We start from the raw sequence: 17888 nt of genomic DNA on the forward strand, positions 1-17888 counted from the left end.
ATACAAAAATAATAACATTATTTTATTAAGTGAACTAAGTTAATTTTAAATTATAATAGAAGATTTTTTAAATTCGTTAATATAATTTGAGTAAAACTCAAGGTGAATCTAATTAACTAATACCTACTTATATTTACAACTGTTTATTTACATATAAAACTATTATCTGTTCATAATCTTAGTTTTGATTATTCTTTACGTGAGAAATTTTAAATGCTTTTAAGACCGTAATAAAATACAGATATTTAGTTTTGGTGGATAAATAAACATATTAATACCCGAATAATAAAAAAAAAAAGTTAAATATTCTAAGAGGGACATAATAACATAGGAAGGAGAAACACAGAGGTCTGAGTTGTTGTGTGTGATTTCAATTTGAGTCACATCTCTGTGCTTTCTCATCGTCACCTCTCTCTTTTGATATCTCTTTAAGGTACTCTATCTTTCTCTTTCTGGTTCTCTCTTTGTAAGTGCTTGCTTTTTCAATTGTAACTCCTTCGTTTACGTGGTGTGGTTTATATGACTAATTGCTCTTCGAATTTGTTGGTTTAGGAACACGCCATTGAAGCCCATTCTAGCTTTTTTCAACATTGCACACAAGGGCGGGTAAAAGGGTGTTTGTTATTGCTTTTTGTTTTGGCTTCCCTCTTGTGTTATTAGCTTCAAAGATGATGTCTTTTTGGTTTTGGTAGATTGGTTAAAGGCTCGGAGTGGTCATAGGATCACTTAGTAACTAGGTTGGTTTAAGGGGAAAATGGGTATTTTTATTTTTACGTGTTTTTGTGTTTTGGTCACCAGGTGTTTGATAAAATGATTGACTGTCATGTGCAATATGTTATTGCTTTGGTGGGAAGAAAGTTTGTTGTCAATGCGAATTCCGGTGTAGTTGGTTTGATTTTGTTGATAGTGTTTTTTTTTGTTGGGTAAAATGTTTAGCTATGATCAGTGCTTATGTGGTATTTGGTTTATTGCCTAATTTTGTGAGTTGTCCCTTTTTCCATCCTGTTTTCTGGTTTGTGTGATTTTGTGGGTGCATTCTCTTAGTTTTCAGTTTTTGTTTTATGTGTAAGGCCGGTTTCATGTTTTGGCATTTAAATTTAGTATGTAGCCTGAACTTTCGTTTCACTGGTAGCTTGGGTTTCATTTGGCTTTATTCTCCAAGTTTGATTTCTGACATTGTTCTGTTTTGGTTCTCCTAAGGTTTGAAGCTGTTGCCATTGGAGATTAACACTGATTTTGTGTTAGTGAAAGAATAGAGTAGAAAAAAAATGATTAGACGAAGGTTATCTGTTCTCTCAACGTCAATCATCAAAAGCTCAACTCATAGCAAACCCATACTCAGATGCCCATCTATCCAATTTCAACCCTTTCAGCTCCCTCATTCTCCCAATGCTCATCGATCAATTAGTTGTTATGAATTTCCAGATTTTCAAGGCTTTAGAGCATACAGTCTTCTGAGCTTGAATGATTTGAGAGATAAGGTTCCTAGGAAGCAGCCAACAAGGAAAGGGCGTGGGATTGGGTCTGGAAAGGGTAAGACTGCTGGGAGGGGTCACAAGGGTCAGAGAGCTAGAAAAGGTATAAAATTGGGTTTTGAAGGAGGCCAGACCCCTCTTCGAAGAAGAGTACCCAAACGTGGCTTCAAGAACCCATTTAGCCTCACTTTTCAGGTATGTTTTCGTCTTTATATTTATTGTTTTTACTTTTGTATAATGCAGAACATATGGAAAACCAAAATACTTGAACTTGGTAAAATTGATTCTTGGACCAAATGCACTTGGTCAAGTTTGTTTTTGTTTCTAAAAATGCATTCTTTCCCACTAGACTGGAACTTTAATATTGTATGAATAATGGAGAAAAATGAGAAAAAGACAGTTTGTGTCTGATGCCAATCTTTTTGTTATGGTGTTTAATGTTATTAGGTACAAATTGTGAAAAATGGCAGAAAGCCAATAACCTGTCATATCATCTAGTGGATAGCTTTGCGAGCTTATAGCAGAAGTCACATCACAGTTAGAATAAATGATTTTTATCAAATATATATGTTAAAAAATTTAGTTATGCGTACAAGTAAAAATAAAACATAAAATTATCATGATATTTAGTCAAAAGTTCAATAGGCTGACGACTTGTCAAAGATGACAAGAAGATGCAGGACTCGTGCCACAACCACACCAACAATAGTAGTTGCAACAGGGACAGAGTTGCAGTCATGGATTTGAGAAATTCTGCTGTGCAATAGTGCTATAGGGGTCTTTCAAAGTAGATTGCAACTCAAGTATTTGGAGCTACCAATGAACATGGGATATATAGCAATTGTCTTTCGGAGCACAATCCATAACATTTGGATGCAATTTTCAATTATCGCAATCGCAAGGATGATCTAAGATCTCTGAGGCAGTTATGTTATTGAAAGATTAACTAAACCTTTGTGTGAGTTTGTGTGTAGGATCAATCTGTTGGGATCCAAAAACAGAAGGCCTAACACCATATTACTTTCTCTGTTACAAAATAGTGTGACTAAAAGGAACATTTTTTCTTCATAAAAATCAAAGCAACAGGGTAAACCATATTACCTCCAAAAGGAGCATTCTCCTTTTCACTTTGAAAAAACCTGATTCACCAGTGTTAGAAAACAAAAGCTAAAAATCCCAATTACAAATTAGGACCTATTTATTAGGTTCTTACTCCAAAACCACATAAGTAACTACCTGGTTACAGCTAATTACAAATTAGCCCCTTTTTTCCTTCTACGATAGACCTGTAAAGGTTGCTCTCGTTTCGTCTCTGTCCCTTCCCCATTCCAAACACAATATGTTGTTATCATTATTGGTTTCTCTCTTTGTATTTTCTCCCACTTTAAAAAGTGAATTATTAGGTGGGAAACATTGCCTGACACCGAAGCTAAATTGATATGTTTAATGCGATATCTCTGATCCTAATTTTATTTTCAAGATTCTGAAACTTCCTGTGAATATATATGTCTGATTTCACTAAAAGTATTGTAATCATTGACAGCAAATGTTTTTCAAAGTTTATATCTTTATTGTATTCAAGAGATTGTCCCTATATCTTAACTGTTTATACTTGAATATTGATGTTGATGTAGTAAGGTATTCTATACCTTGATTGTTGGAGTTCACTTTGGATTTATGACCATTGAGTAGCTCAGTTTTATTCAAATTTCTGTTGATTTTGATTTGGTTGTTCTCATTTTAATCTCAGAAACCCATAATCTATCAGCCATTTATATGTCTACATTGTTAAATTTTTTATGCATCTTTTCTGCAGCCAATAGGTTTGGGTAGAATTGCAAAGTTTATTAATGCTGGGAAGATAGATTCTTCCGAACTGATTACAATGAAGACACTCAAGGTTTTATAACTGCTACCTCACCTTTTCAGTTCTTCTGGAATTGGTTTTTGCTTCATGTGCTTTCTCATTCTTGTGGTCATTATTATTACCATAGGATGCAGGGGTACTTGGGAAGCAATCGAAAGATGGAGTGAGATTGATGGGGCGTGGTTCAGAGCAAATCAAGTGGCCAATTCATCTAGAGGTAGACCTTATATGAAGGGTAGACGTGTTTTGAGGATCATAATCACGCTTTTTGATTCTTAAGTTTTAACTTTGGAAATATATCTTTTCATCAGTTTTTAAACTTATCTTTATCTAATTTCTTAAATTTCATCATGGTCATAATTAATCATCATTCTTTCTTTTGCTAAATATTTTATGATTAGTTATATGGTGGCTTGAAATTCTTTCTTCATTAGCAACATAAACTACCCAGGCGCATCAAGATTTTTACCTTGGTAATTGAAATGGTACAATGGGGTGTAGGGTGTCTAACTTGACATTTTTATGCGCTAATTTTCTTTTACCTTGTATTTTTTCTTTTACGTTCCTATAAACAAACAAAATGTAGTAGTTTGAGATTTATGCTATAATTGGAAATGTTAAAATTTGAATACCATAGGGTAATTTAACACAGTGATTTTACAGGTATCAAGGGTTACTGTTAGGGCTAAGGAAGCAGTTGAAGCAGCTGGTGGGTCTGTGAGAAGGGTTTATTACAATAAGTTGGGCTTGAGGGCACTGCTGAAGCCTGAGTGGTTTGAAAAGAAAGGAAGATTGTTGCCTAAAGCAGCTAGACCTCCTCCAAAGCAAAAGGATAAAGTTGATAGCATTGGTCGGTTGCCAGCACCAACAAAGCCAATTCCATTTTTAGTTGAAACAACCAAGGATCTTCCAGTTCAGCCATTTAGTTAAATAACAGTCTGTCTTACAAGTTTTTCATGCAGTTCATGCAATGCCAGGTTATTAATTCAGAATTAGATAAATGAATTCCTTGAAGACAAAGATGAAAGGGAAAATCTTGTTTATTACTTTATTTCTTTTAAAGATTTGATCTTTGTCACACTCAGTTGAGAAGAGCCTTAGGTTATTCTCTCTGTGCTGAGAATAGAATCTTAGCTTCTTCATTAAGGGTAATTTGCAAGAACACTCTTCACTGTTTACTTTTCTCTGGGTATGGATGGTGTTTGTCAAACTGACTTAGTTGAATTTTCATAAATGGACGATTGTTTCGATCCGAATTTATCAATATACGACTTGTTTTTTGTGCAGAATGTCTGATGAAATCAGACTTCTATTTCTGTATTTTTGATGTCATTGACTTATCATGTTATCAACAAAAAGTAAATATATAAATATAATTTTACTTCCTAGAAATGTTTCCATTCTATGGCTTTTGACTTATGTGACATGTTTTAATTTAAATGTTAACTTATGATATTGTTTATCATATAAAAAGAATTAACATAATTATATTAAAATAACTATATTTATTATTTTTAAAATTTAAAAATAAAAATATATTTAAGTTTAAAATAAAAATAAATTTTAATTTTATGTCCAAATAATGGACTAAATTCACATTTAAACATTTCTTTTAGACTTTTGCTTATTTATTTAGTGGTATCCTTGCTTGTGTCCACATAATAGCTTCAGGTATATTACATTTTATAAATCCTGTTAGAATATAAACAAAATTTCTTAACATGGATTTATAAATATATAAGAACTTAGAGTGAACAATAATAAAATATAATTTATTAATGAAACATATTAAAATGATTAGTTTAATCCATCAACACATTAAATTCAAAATTATATTTTCATACTAAAATAACTAATATCCTGATAATAATAAATTAAAATATATGACAGTATGAATGAATAGATAAACACTAATTTTAGGTAAAGTTCTATTACCTTAATGACTAGGGTGTTTTATTTGGGCATTGATTTAGGTTTAATTTTTATAAAACTAAATTGGATATGCTTAATAAAGAGTTTTTAAGAGACTATTTCTTTTTATAATAAAAAATTTACAAAAAATGTTTACGCATATTTAAATTATTTATAGCAATATATAATATTCCCGGTTATACATACATCTTATATTTTTATTTTACTTTTAATTATATTTTAAATTTTTAATATTAAAAAAAAAAAGAATAGTGAAGATAAACATTCCTCTCACACAAGACTACCTCACACTATAATTATAATGTTTTCCTTTTTACGTAAATATGAATTTTGAATAACTAAAAATAAAAAATAATTAAAATATGATCAAATATATAAATTATTTAAATGATTTCTCGTATAATTACATGTTTCTTTTAAAAATTGTTGGTATGATTCTACATAATATAAACTAGTATTTTTTTTTTTAATTGTTGACATTAATTATTTTTCTCAAATTCTATAATTTTTTTTATCGTATGAAAATTCTGTGTCTATGTCTCTCATCTTAACCCTGAAGAGGTCGTTAGCAACGAGTAACATGTTTTTTGCTTCTCTACTCAGCTGCGAACAGAACTTCAATTTTCTTTCCCTTTGTTCACTGAGTAAGTTTCTTTCCGGAGCCCTTCGTTTCGCTTGGTATCTTATTTTGTTTGGCTACTAAGTGTATGAAATATGATGGATTCTGAGTAGCATAGTTTCTCATTGCACACCAAGTGTTTGCTTATTTGTTTGAGTGGCTCGATAGAGAATATACGTTGTGATGGATGTATACGTGTCTCTTGTTTGTTGGGGGTTGGCATTCAATAGAATTTTGGGATATTTGTGAGGTCATGGTTCCGTGTCTTGTCTTGAGATGCTGAAACTGAGTAGGGAGTTGGGAGTTTCTATTTTGTCGTTTTAATTATAGTATTGGTTCTGTTCAGGTGAGAACTGTGTTGCACGGGTATGGGGACTGGGTGGTGGTATGCGGTAATTCTGAAATTGTTGATTTTGTTTAAAGTTGTTGTCCTTCCCTTAAGAGGTGTGTGATAAGAAGGAAGCTTTTAGTTTCACAGGAATTTCAAGTTGGGAATATTTGGTTTATTTTTTGAAAAATTAACAGCTAAATTTTTAGGAGGGATAGAATAGAGATCCGAAGGAGAAACACAGTGGCTCTGACTTGTTTGTTAATACTGTTGGTTTTCACTTTCCTCTTGTGATTATTAGCTTCAAAGACGGTGTCTCGTTATGGTTTTGATAGATTGGTTAAAGGCTCGGAGTGGTCATAGGACCACTTAGTAACTAGATTAGTTTAAGGGGAAAATGGTTTTTTTTTTTTTTTTTTTTTTTTTGCGTGTTGTGTGACAAGATCGTGCTTTGTGTTCTGGTCACCAGGTGTTTGATAAAATGTTTACATTAATGCTTTGGTGCGAAGAAAGTTAGTTGTCAATGCGAATTCCGGTGGGGTTGGTTTGTTTTTGATGATAGTGTTTTTTGTTGTCAGGGTAAAATGTTTAGGTATTTGGGTAGATATATGAATATATTGTGGACATGGTCTTAACTCTTAAGCTTTTATCTTTTCTTCTCAAAGTAATTAAATACCCATGAAAAAGTGCATCTGTTATTAGAGTTTACACATACCGTGGTTAGAGCTTCGTAAACTGTCTCGTACACTAGAATTGTAAACTTGTAAGAGTTTGCTTGTATAAAACTGTATTAAAATATCGGTCAATAATATAATAATTTAATACTATATTAAAATATTTGTACTATATTATGCTATAAATAATTTTCGTATTTTTTTACTGTTTTTCTGTTATCAGTTGATCATATTATTTAATAGTTCTTTTATACTTTTCTAATATTATTATACTTGTATCATTACACTTGAGTTGATCTATTATATGTATTATGTTTTGCATAAAAGATGTTGGACTTAAAGTGAGCCCCAACAATCCAAAATGTCAAGAAGAGAAGAGTAAAAGCACGCATAAACTCTAATATAACCCAACTCACTAATTTGTAGCCCAATCTTTGAGGAGGACAGACAAGAGATAGGATACGGGTGCAGTGAGAGCTCAGAAGTCCAGGACTACTCAAAGCAGAACGTCGAAACTTAAAACGACCTTAGAAAGACACCAATACAATCCTGTGCTCCATAGGCTATAGCAAGCTTCAGCTAATTAGGAGGGGATATAGGGTTCCGGGAAACATGTTGAAACAAATAATTGGCAGGACATGCAGAACCAGTGCTTATGCTTTTGAAGGAAACAGAGTTTTGCCTTTGATATATGTGCCTTCATGCTTGTTCCACAATGGACGGGTAAAGTCTCTTATATTACCTTTCAAAGCACAATTTGAATTATTTTTTCAATATATTTCTGTAGAATTTCCTATTTGTCTGTTTAATAAATTGTAGAGTTTGGTTGAATCTTGATTTAAGTTTCCGACTTTGGGGGCAACTTCATTGGTTTATAAAGAATAAGACTTTGAGTACAACATATGGGAGAAAACCGTTCAAATATGTGTCGAAAACAAATGATAATGAACACTTCAGTTTCATTTTGTTTCAAGTAATATGGTGTGATGGGCGTTACTGCCTCTAATTGAAATAATTCCTTTCATAGATAAATTAGACTATCAGATGCTAAGTTTCAAACAAAGTATGAAATCCTGAAGCTTATAAAGTTTTATACTCATTTGTGTAGTATTAATACTCATTTTTAATTCATTTCTTTTATACAGGCAGATATGGCACCTAGAAGCTTTTTTGGGGTAGAGGATTTCCTTGATGATGACAATAGCCGACCTTACACATACCAAAAAGGGAAGAAGTCAAAGAATCCAAACAAGCACATATCTTTCAAACAAAGAACGATTGCGTACATGGAGCCGTTTACACTTGATGTGTTTATCTCAAAACGCTTTGTATCAGCTTCACTTACTCACAGGGTGACAAGCAAACAGGTTGCAGTTGCTGGTACCAACTCCAAGGACATAAAAGCTGTTCTTAGGTCTCGGTCAGACATACCAGCATGCATATCCGTCGGTAAGATTTTATCTGAAAGAGCAAGAGAAGCTGATGTTTACACTGCTTCCTACACTCCAAGGGAAAGGGACAAGTTTGAAGGGAAAATCAGAGCTGTAGTTCAATCACTCATTGATAATGGGATTGATATCAAGGTTTACCTTGATTGAGTTCAGTAACTCAAGATTTTGTGGCTATCAGTTTGATATCAATTGGTGATCACTGGTTTGGTTTTGTGGCTATCAGTTTGAGATGTCAATTGGTGATTACTGGTTTGCTTTTGTGGCTAGTTAGTTACTGCTTTTATGGATAGGAAGGTGGACAAGCACTGTTTATGGTAATGAATTTCACATGCATTAAGGAAATTTATGAATTTATAATATAAATCTGTATTTTTTTTGTTGACTTTGTTTAATACACAAAAAATATTATTAGTTATATTTCAAAAATCTATTAAATTCAAATAACTGTTATAGTGTAATTTGTTTCCTTAAAGTTTACATAACCCTGTTGACCAATATACTTGATTATGAAAGCAGGTTGAAACCTGGTGGTAATCGTAATGACGATAAGAGAAAGGCGATTTAAGAATAACAAAGAGAATATAAATAATATGATAACACAATTGAATATTAATTATATATTTCAAAATTTAAGTTGTCAATTATGTATTTAGTAATGTTTATTAAATATTTTTTAATTACTGCAATATCTATATAAAATAACTTCTAATAAACTCATTTGAGTAAAGTTACACTTATTTACAATTTTTAAAATATTTGATTGCTCCTTTAGGCTTTGAAATGATTTGCAAAGACAGAGTAAATAATTTTTATTTTAAGGAATTTAAAATAATTTAAGGAATTGAAAATAATTTTAATTAAATATTACATTTAATAAAATAAAAATATTATTAAATATTTAAATAAAAAAATATTAACTAGTTTTGCTAATGGCCTTTTTACATATATAAAATAAACTTAGAATATTTAAATAGTTAATAAAAAATAATAAATTTAATATTTTTAAATTGTAATATTTCTAATATAGAAACAAATACTTATCTGCAAATTCCTTTGACTTAAAATTAAAAGATTTTAACTTAAAATAAGTGGTCCACCGAATATAACATTTTGATTTACTTATATGCAAAAATTGTTATCAGTTAATATTCTTAAGTTTGATAATTATTTGTGAGAAAAGAGCATAGAGGAACTAAAAATACTTTTATGATTGATAGTGTCCTTTGGTGAAGAAATAAACATATTAATACCCGAATAAAGAAAACAGTAAAATATTTTAGGAGGAATAGAAAAGAGAAACGAACAGATTGTGGGTGTTTCAATTTCAGGCACATCCCTGTTTTGAGTTTTCATCTTCATCCCTCTCTTTCGATCTCTCTCTCCAAGGTACTCTCTCTCTCTCTCTCTCTCTCTCTCTCTCTCTCTACTACTACTACTACTAAACTATTCGATATCGATTGTAGCTCCTTCGTTGTTTGTGGTGTGGTTTAGATTATTAATTGTTCTTCCAATTTGTTAGTTGAGGAACACNTGAACCTTAATTTGATGAATTGCAGTAGAATTTGCAGGTTCTCGTTTCCAATACGTTTGATGATTTGCATCNCTAGAAAATGGGTTTTTTGTTTAGGTTGTTGAGACGAGGGAGAATGTTTTGGCATGAATTACTTTTAGTCTGTCTTTTAGTATTGATGAGGAAAAGCTGCGTTAGGTACCTGCAGAGCTTTTTTCTTGTGCTAATTTTGAGTTTACTTCTACAATTTTTTTTCGTGGAATTGGGGTTTCGTTTTTTGAATTGTTTGAGTGGAATTAGGGTTTTGTTCGAGTGCAGCGGTGTTTTATGGCTTCTCTGTGTTCGTACTTCTTAAGTTTCCATATTGTCATGGTTATTCCTTTGCCCATGTTGTACTGTCAAATTTGATGCTGGATGTGAGAAAATAAATTATTTNCATCTATGTTGTATTATGTCACTGGTTATGCATTTCGGGGATTTCAAGGCATATAATTCTCCTCGGCTTTGTTCCTGGAGTCTTGGTNCGTGGCTTTCTTTTTTTCCTCATATACTCTGTAAAGCAACAACTTTTTGTGTATATTTTATTCAACTGCATGCTTAGATGGTCTATAANTTGTCCTTTTTATTCTTTTGGTGTAGTGTCGGATTGTTCTATGGTCTTATGATTGGCCAAATTATTTTCCTGTCCTGTTGACGGAACTGATTAATGGAAAATACTGTTTTTAAAGGAATGAACTAGAGGACCTTCATTGGTTATTACTATTTGTAAATCTGCTCCTTTTGGTTTGAAAAAGTACCTCATAAGTTAAACATATTTTGATTGGTCTTGAAAAATTTTGAATTTTTTCATGTATTAGCTTGAACTTTTGAACGAAGTGATTTCTTAAATATTGTTGGACCTGATTCAATATAAAGTTTCCATGTAACAAAGTTTTATTGTAAGCATTAGTAAACTGGCTAGATTGTTCTTTTTCATAGCTTCAATTTTNGCAGCTTTACATATTAATGCTAGTTATAAAGGTCATGCTTATGCTTATACTCAACAACAGTCGTGGACATGGTCTTAGCTCTTACGCATCTATCTTTGCTTCTCAAAGTTTCATGGGTAGTGCCCTTCTGGGTTTAAAAGCATTTCTTCCTCTANAGTTTTTCTCATGACTTGGATCGAACTATTTGCCTGACTAGTATGTTCTCTTTTGTTTTAAGATGCAACGATCATCCTTCTTTGGTATTAATTATTACTGTTTGTAGATCTTCTCATCTTAGTTCGAGAAGATCCTTAAAATCTGATCTTAATATTCATACTTATCAATCAAACATGATTGCACCACTATAGTGGTGAAGTGGTGGTTAGTTATATTGTGGCCTCTACCAGTTTTGTTTCGTATATTGTTGTTTTTATTGGTNATGAAGCTACTGGCAATTTGGTATCCTTGAGAACTGTGGCCATATCGGCTGCTATGCTTCACAGGGAAAATCTTGTTTTTACACATGATGCTGTGTAAGGATGAACCTTTTTCTAGGTTTTGTAGCAATTTATATTTTTGGATAGAAAACCCAGGTTTCTGATTAGAGGATGAACGCAATTTTTATGTATTTCAACAAAACAGCCAAGTGCCTAATTCTCATTTCTGGTGATCCCACATCAGTCTGGCTTCGTTTCTGTTTAACCACTGCACTCTTGCAGAAGTTTTGAAAAGTCAGTGCTACTTACATCATTGCATTCAAATTTNTGATATTCCTCATATGATTACTCAATTTCACAAGTTTTTATCTAAGCTACAAACCTGATTTCCTTAAAAAACTAATTCTGGTACGGTTGCATGATCTTAAGTGTTGAATTTGGGGTATTGGATGATCCCTTTGTGCAACTCACAAGGATATCTTTAGAAGAGGTCCATCTGCAAACAACCCTTGGAACTTTATTTCTATCTTCATTGGGACTCTGCTCTGTTACCTGTAAATCTTTTCAATTTCATGGTGGAAGTCAAGTTAGAGAGGCTGCAAAGGTTGATAGCAACAGTCTTGGTTGAGGTTGGAGTTGGTTTTGAATAGGAAGGAGAAAGTGTGTGATATGGACTTGGTTATATGGGGTGCTTAAATCCTGCATCATTTATGATGAGATATTTGGTGTAGTTAAGTGGTTTGGTTCTGTCCCCCTTGACATGTTGCTTTCAAGGGTAAGTTTCCCAAGTGCTTGTCAATTGGTATCAAAGCTGGTTGCTAGTGACATGGAAAGCCCTACCTACAAAGGGATGGGACAGAAAGGCTGAGTGATGGGTCATGGAGTGTCAGCCACTGGGATATCAACTCTAGGGACAAAGCTATGGTATAGAGTTTGGTACTATGGGGAGCCTAAGTTGCACATTGAGTAGCATGGGATTTTTGGTGGAGTACTCAAGTGATTTGGTTCTATTGTCTTAATAGCTAGTCCTTAAAGGGAGGCTTCTCCAAGTGCTTATGAGTTGTTCCTCTGAACATGCTTGGAATTTAGTGCTAGAAATGACTAGAAGGATGGAGTTGAAAGGAGGGTACTAGCCAAGTCTAGGTGACTCTTAAAAAAGTTGCTTTTCTTAATTTTTAACATAAAAGTTTAATTTATATTATATTTTTTAAAATAATTATATATATATATATATATATATATATATATATATATTATTACTACTTTAGTAGTGTAATTTTAATTTGGTATTTTTTTATTTATGAATAATTTTTATTTTAGAAATTTTAAAGGTTATTTATCTTGTGTGTGTGTGTGTATGCACATTGTTCAAATGTAATTTTATATTATCTGTTATATTTATCTTTTTACATTCGGTACACAGTTTATGCATTTATCTTCCTTTTTAATTTCTAATCCTAGGTGGGATCTCAATTTTGACTAGCTTGTTCCACATTGCTTATAGTGAACCCATTCACGTGTCAGCTTGATTTCAGTCCCTCTGATCTATGTTCTGTTCATTAGTACAAGTCTCTGATTCTTTTCCACTGCCGTGATGACTTCAAAATAGCCTCTATTTGGTGTCCTTTTTCCATTCAAACAAATTCGACCTCCTTTTCCTTTATTTGCAAATCCATGTTTTCAATCTTTAAATATCAGTTTATATTTTTCTTCATTCCTACGCTCTCATGCCCTTGGCAGTCATGTATTTTCTTTATGATTGTTAACTTCTGCTTTTATAGATTGTCTTGAACTGAAGAACACCCATTTTTTTTATAATGTATAATTGTGAAGTATAAACTATTAAATAGTATGATTTTGTTTTACATTTTCTTTTCGTTTTTGTGTTTGAGAATTTATGTGAACCATATTTTTTAATTCATTATGGAGTTGGTGCAGCTGAGGTTGAAGAATATATTCATTGGTTTTAAAGTTTTTGTCTTGAATTTGTTTCAAGCATTAGGTTTGGCCCTTGAGTGAAGTGAATTCTTGAACTATTGTTCGAGTTACTTGACCTATTGAGATAAACTTATCTTAGTTACTACTATTGTAAGGATTTTCTTGTTATTGTGTATCTTTCACACAAGTGAGTAATCTTATTTGTAGTGAGTAAGAGATACCAATAAGTAACAAATTAAGTACTAATAATGGAAAATACCTGTTAAGATATTTTCCTATTTGGTATAAGGAAATCATATCATACCTCTTATTTCCTATAATCAAATCATATCTTTAACACTCTCAAACTTGAACATACATATGTATCATGAGTCAAGTTTGTTGCAAGTGTCATCAACACAAGACCCCTTGGGAGACTTAGGGAACATGTCAACCAATTGGTTGTTGGAGCCAACCAAGTGAGAAGGCTTCACACATCAATATGGTGCAGGTGTGTGAAGATCTTCAATGAACTAGAGACACATGGAACCAGTTGGCTTTGACTAAGATATTAGTGGCTTTTGGAGAAGGGCAGTTCTTTTTGAAAGGCTTTGTCAGACATCTAAAATTGCAACAGCTGCTGGAGAGCAAACATGATCAGAGGGCACAATAACCATTAGAGAGTAAAATTGCTTGAAGAATGCGATGACAGTTGGTGAGCATGGTGGTGTTGAAGGGCTAAAGTTCTTGGAGGCTGCGGTGGCTGTTGAAGAGCAAAAAATGCTTGGAGAATTCAATGGCTAACACTTGGAGGGTGGAGTGGCGGTTGCTATAGTTTCTGACTCAGTCAATTGTGAATTTGATTGGGGCTTTGGAGGATCTTGACTTTGATACCGAATTGAAAGGATTTGCTATTAATTGTGTTTCTTGTGAACACATGAATGCTCTTATTTATAATGAGGAGAGGATACAATAATAACGAACAAAATCAATAACCAATAAAGGGAAATATTTGCTAAGATATTGTTGGAAGTTTCACATCGACTAGAGATAAAATCAATTTAAAGTATATAAGTGGGTGCAAACCTCACTTTACAAGTCGGTTTTGCGAGGTTGAGTTAGGCGTAAAGTCCACTTCTTAACTAATATATTCTTAATTGATGCAATAAAAGCATATCATTTTTCCTATTTAATGTAATCGAAACATATCCTAAACAGTTACTGTCAGTCTTCTGCAATTGAAGTTTTTTGTATCTGGAGTGTCCTGTTTTATGAGTTAGTTCGTGGGTTCTGACAAATGTGGAAGTTATATATGCTATGCTTAAGCCATTATTGAACTATCAATTTAGCTCGAGATTCTTTTGACACCTCTTTCCCCCCTCCCTATTTTCTTCTTAAATCTTAGCCTCCTTAATTGAATTGCTGTTGCTTTTGCTTACTGGTTTCAGTAACATTTACCATTGAGATTTTTCTACTCCAGTACCTGTATAATATGGGACAAAACGGGAAGAATAAAAATCCTGAAGAGGGGACTTCTAATCCTCAATCATCAGAAAAAGTTAAGGATACTAATCCTGCTGAAGGATCTAGTAAACCAGAGCAGAGTAACAAGAATACTCCACAATCCCTGAAGGCTAAATCTAAAATTGGTAAGAAAATCAAGGGTGCTAAGTTAAAGACCATGATAAATAAAGGTCCTCAACAGATTGGGGGAAAGAGAAGGCTCAGAAAGAACAAAAAAGTAGTGGGCAATAGTGATGAACTGCCAAAAGATAAGAGTGCAGAGAATGGAAGGAATAACGAGAAGGAAAGTCAACATAGGAGCATCATTAATGAAAGAAGTCCTACTGAGAAGAGCCATCGGGCTGAAAAAAATAAGATCATTAAGGTTGACAAGAGTGAACAGAAGCAGAAGAATAGTGGGTCGGACCAAGGTGCTGGGAGTAGAATAAACAAAAATAATCATAGTGGTGAAGACAATACCAGTTCCCGTGAAAAACAGAGAGAAAAAATTGCTGGTTTCATCTTTATGTGCAGTGGGAAAACAAAGCCAGACTGTTTCCACTATAGCGTCATGGGTGTTTCAGCTACTAAGAAAGATATTGTTTTAAGTATCAAGCCAGGAACTAAGCTTTTTCTTTACGATTTTGATCTGAGGCTGTTGTATGGGATTTACAAAGCTTCATCTTCTGGTGGTATGAAACTTGAACCCCGAGCATTTGGTGGTGGCTTTCCTGCTCAGGTTACTTGCTCTCATCTACTTTTCCTATCTAATTTGTCCCAATCTTGTCTTTTTTATTATGGATCATGTGCTGATGGTACAACCTTCAGGTGCGGTTTAATGTTGTTTCTGATTGTTTTCCACTACCGGAGAACATTTTCAAGAAGGCGATCAAGGAAAATTACAATGAGAAGCACAAGTTTAAAACAGAGCTTACTGCTCGACAAGTGAGAACCAAATATGCCTATGGTGGGCTAGTTTAAGTTCCTTTTGTTCTTCATCATTGATATATCCAAATGTCACATTTCAGGTTAGGAAGCTCACTGAACTTTTCCGACCAGTGGATGTTCGTTCAGGATTGCAGCCTGCTCGCTCCCCTCCTAAAGCAATAATTCATGATAGGAATGCTCGTGGCGATGTTAGGGGATCATGGTCCCATTTGCATAGGAAAGGTGATCCCCTAACAGAACGGCAAGAGGAGGTTTCTCGTGATTTATTTCTTACTGAGAAGAGTTACCGAGCTTATGGTCTCCATGGAGATAGAAGGAATGTGATACCAGCGTCTGATGTTAATCCTACACTGGATCCTTATGAGAGGGATTATGAAAGAGATCGAGATCACCTTCATCATGTGGACCCTCTGTACCGTACAATTGTTCCTTCTCACAGAGAAAGTCTTCACCTAAATCGTCGTCATTTGAATGAGAGTGAACATCAGACATATTTGCGTGGTGGGATTTCTGAACACGCAGATGATCCATATAACCCGTATCACCCAGGTGGTTCACCAAGGGATCCATATTTTCCACCTAGAGAGGAAATCCCTTCAGGCTCCTATTTGGCTGGGGGAAGAACCTTGATTCAAAGTGATAGCTTGCAAAGGAGAGAGGCTGTTCAGGATAGGCTTTACTCAACATATTCTGCTGCTGATGCTTTGTCTGAATACAATCGGATGCAGCACTATCAGGATAGTTTGGAAGCTACCGCTGTGCCAGTTTCATCCCGTTACTCTTTTGCTGGTCCTTCATATTCACTTCGCTAAATCAAACAACCTCTTCTGAAATCTCCCTTTATAATATGTTCGTTAAGATTACCATCTAATATGGGGACTGACTCAATTTCATTAAAAGAACTGTAAGAATCCTACATACTTTTTCGGTTAGGCAACACTCTGAATTGGGAAAGCGTCATATTCACTGTGTTTGAGATTTGATGTGCAAAGTGCCATTGATAATCAATGACAATTTTCCTTGCAGACCCCAGTTGCTTTGCAAATTTCACTATTTGTGACTTATGGCTAATTGGCATGTCATTTGCTGCTTTGGCAGATAGGGACATATGCAAGCAACATTTCAATTGATTTTTTAAAGTCAGGATGTTATGGTCTGCAAGCTTATAATTTCTTTAGGATCTGTTTGGACACCCTGTATGAATATGGATATTCTGTATAATTCAGTGTTTCTGTCCTAAAAAATGTATTATTTTGTAGTGGCAAAGGTCAAAAGGACAAAATATTGTTTGGCAATTTCTCTGAAAGTGTTATTATGCTGAAAGTTCTATTTTCATAAGGAATGAAGGTTACTACACAATGATAGTAATTACAGAGACGAAGTAAGAGACAAAGTAAGAAAACAGAATGTGAAAAACCCTCTCCCCCTTCCTTTTTCTCTTTCCTTCTTAGATTTTATATAACTATTTCCATTTCACATATAACCTTTCATGTGTGAATTGGCTTTCCTCATCGTTGCACTTTTTCAGTCGTCCATAATTATATGATTACTTGACACGTGCCTATTTATTCTAATAGAATTATTCTCTTCCAAATTCCTTTCTTGAATTCCTTTTATGCTATTACCACTTGTGACATTACCTTTCCTATTAAAATCAACCTTACCTTTCAGGTTGAGATCAAGATAAATGTTTTGCACATAAGAAAGATTCTTTCAAGTTGCATGTTCTACACCTATGTTGTCTCAATGTACCAAAAACTGAGGAATATGTTGGATGCCTTGTAGAATAACTCAAGATTGTGAAATCTCTTGTGGCTGTAATATAGGATCCCTGGTAACTAGAGGAAGTAGAATATATGATTGTTGATGAACATTGTGACTTAGTTTCAACTACGACACATGAAAAGGATCAAAGTATCTCATATTCAATTTCTGGTTTTTTCTCAAAGCAACCTAAGTCTCTCTGTAAGGTTGGAGTTTAACCAACCTCGTATTTCATATTCGATTTCTGTATTTAATTAAGTTTTTACTTTTTATATATGACTTAATGTGACTTATTATGTTGATTTGAGATTAACGTCTGCTTATTAAAATTTACATCTATTATATATTAAATTTAGGTTATTTTTTATTTTAAAGTGTTACATGTCAAGATTATGAGATTCTAAGATAGAAAATTATTTAAATTTTGACATATGACAAATTTATATTTTGACATTTTTAAACGTATTAACACTAATTTAACAATAATATTATATT

The 17888-nt window shown here is 33.3% G+C and overlaps 3 protein-coding genes across 6 annotated transcripts; all 3 read left to right on the plus strand.

The window, feature by feature from the left end:
- The first annotated feature begins 301 nt into the window (after positions 1–301).
- LOC106761141 (50S ribosomal protein L15) lies at positions 302–4628 on the plus strand. 2 transcript variants are annotated; one of them, XM_022781478.1, is made up of 6 exons: positions 302–433; positions 553–614; positions 1201–1670; positions 3292–3375; positions 3470–3559; positions 4006–4628. In XM_022781478.1, the coding sequence occupies exons 3-6, from the start codon at positions 1269–1271 to the stop codon at positions 4270–4272; spliced, it is 843 nt and encodes a 280-aa protein (XP_022637199.1). In that variant the 5' UTR covers positions 302–433; positions 553–614; positions 1201–1268; the 3' UTR covers positions 4273–4628. The 2 variants fall into 2 exon arrangements, with proteins under 2 accessions (XP_022637199.1, XP_014500140.1); XM_014644654.2 differs by having other exon boundaries at positions 553–606.
- Positions 4629–5773: 1145 nt separating this feature from the next.
- On the plus strand, positions 5774–8709 carry LOC106761271. 3 transcript variants are annotated; one of them, XM_014644804.2, is made up of 3 exons: positions 5774–5918; positions 7322–7618; positions 8041–8709. In XM_014644804.2, the coding sequence occupies exons 2-3, from the start codon at positions 7508–7510 to the stop codon at positions 8491–8493; spliced, it is 564 nt and encodes a 187-aa protein (XP_014500290.1). In that variant the 5' UTR covers positions 5774–5918; positions 7322–7507; the 3' UTR covers positions 8494–8709. The 3 variants fall into 3 exon arrangements, with proteins under 3 accessions (XP_014500290.1, XP_014500291.1, XP_014500293.1); XM_014644805.2 differs by having other exon boundaries at positions 5793–5918; positions 7223–7618; XM_014644807.2 differs by having other exon boundaries at positions 5825–5918; positions 7343–7618.
- Positions 8710–9581: 872 nt separating this feature from the next.
- On the plus strand, positions 9582–16971 carry LOC106762124. Its single transcript, XM_022781479.1, has 4 exons — positions 9582–9732; positions 14659–15420; positions 15510–15626; positions 15710–16971. Exons 2-4 carry the CDS (start codon positions 14671–14673, stop codon positions 16439–16441), a joined length of 1599 nt encoding a protein of 532 aa, XP_022637200.1. The 5' UTR covers positions 9582–9732; positions 14659–14670; the 3' UTR covers positions 16442–16971.
- The last annotated feature ends 917 nt before the right edge of the window (positions 16972–17888 follow it).

The sequence above is a fragment of the Vigna radiata genome, chromosome 5 (genome assembly GCF_000741045.1).
Source record: "Vigna radiata var. radiata cultivar VC1973A chromosome 5, Vradiata_ver6, whole genome shotgun sequence".
NCBI classification, from domain to species: Eukaryota; Viridiplantae; Streptophyta; class Magnoliopsida; order Fabales; family Fabaceae; genus Vigna; species Vigna radiata.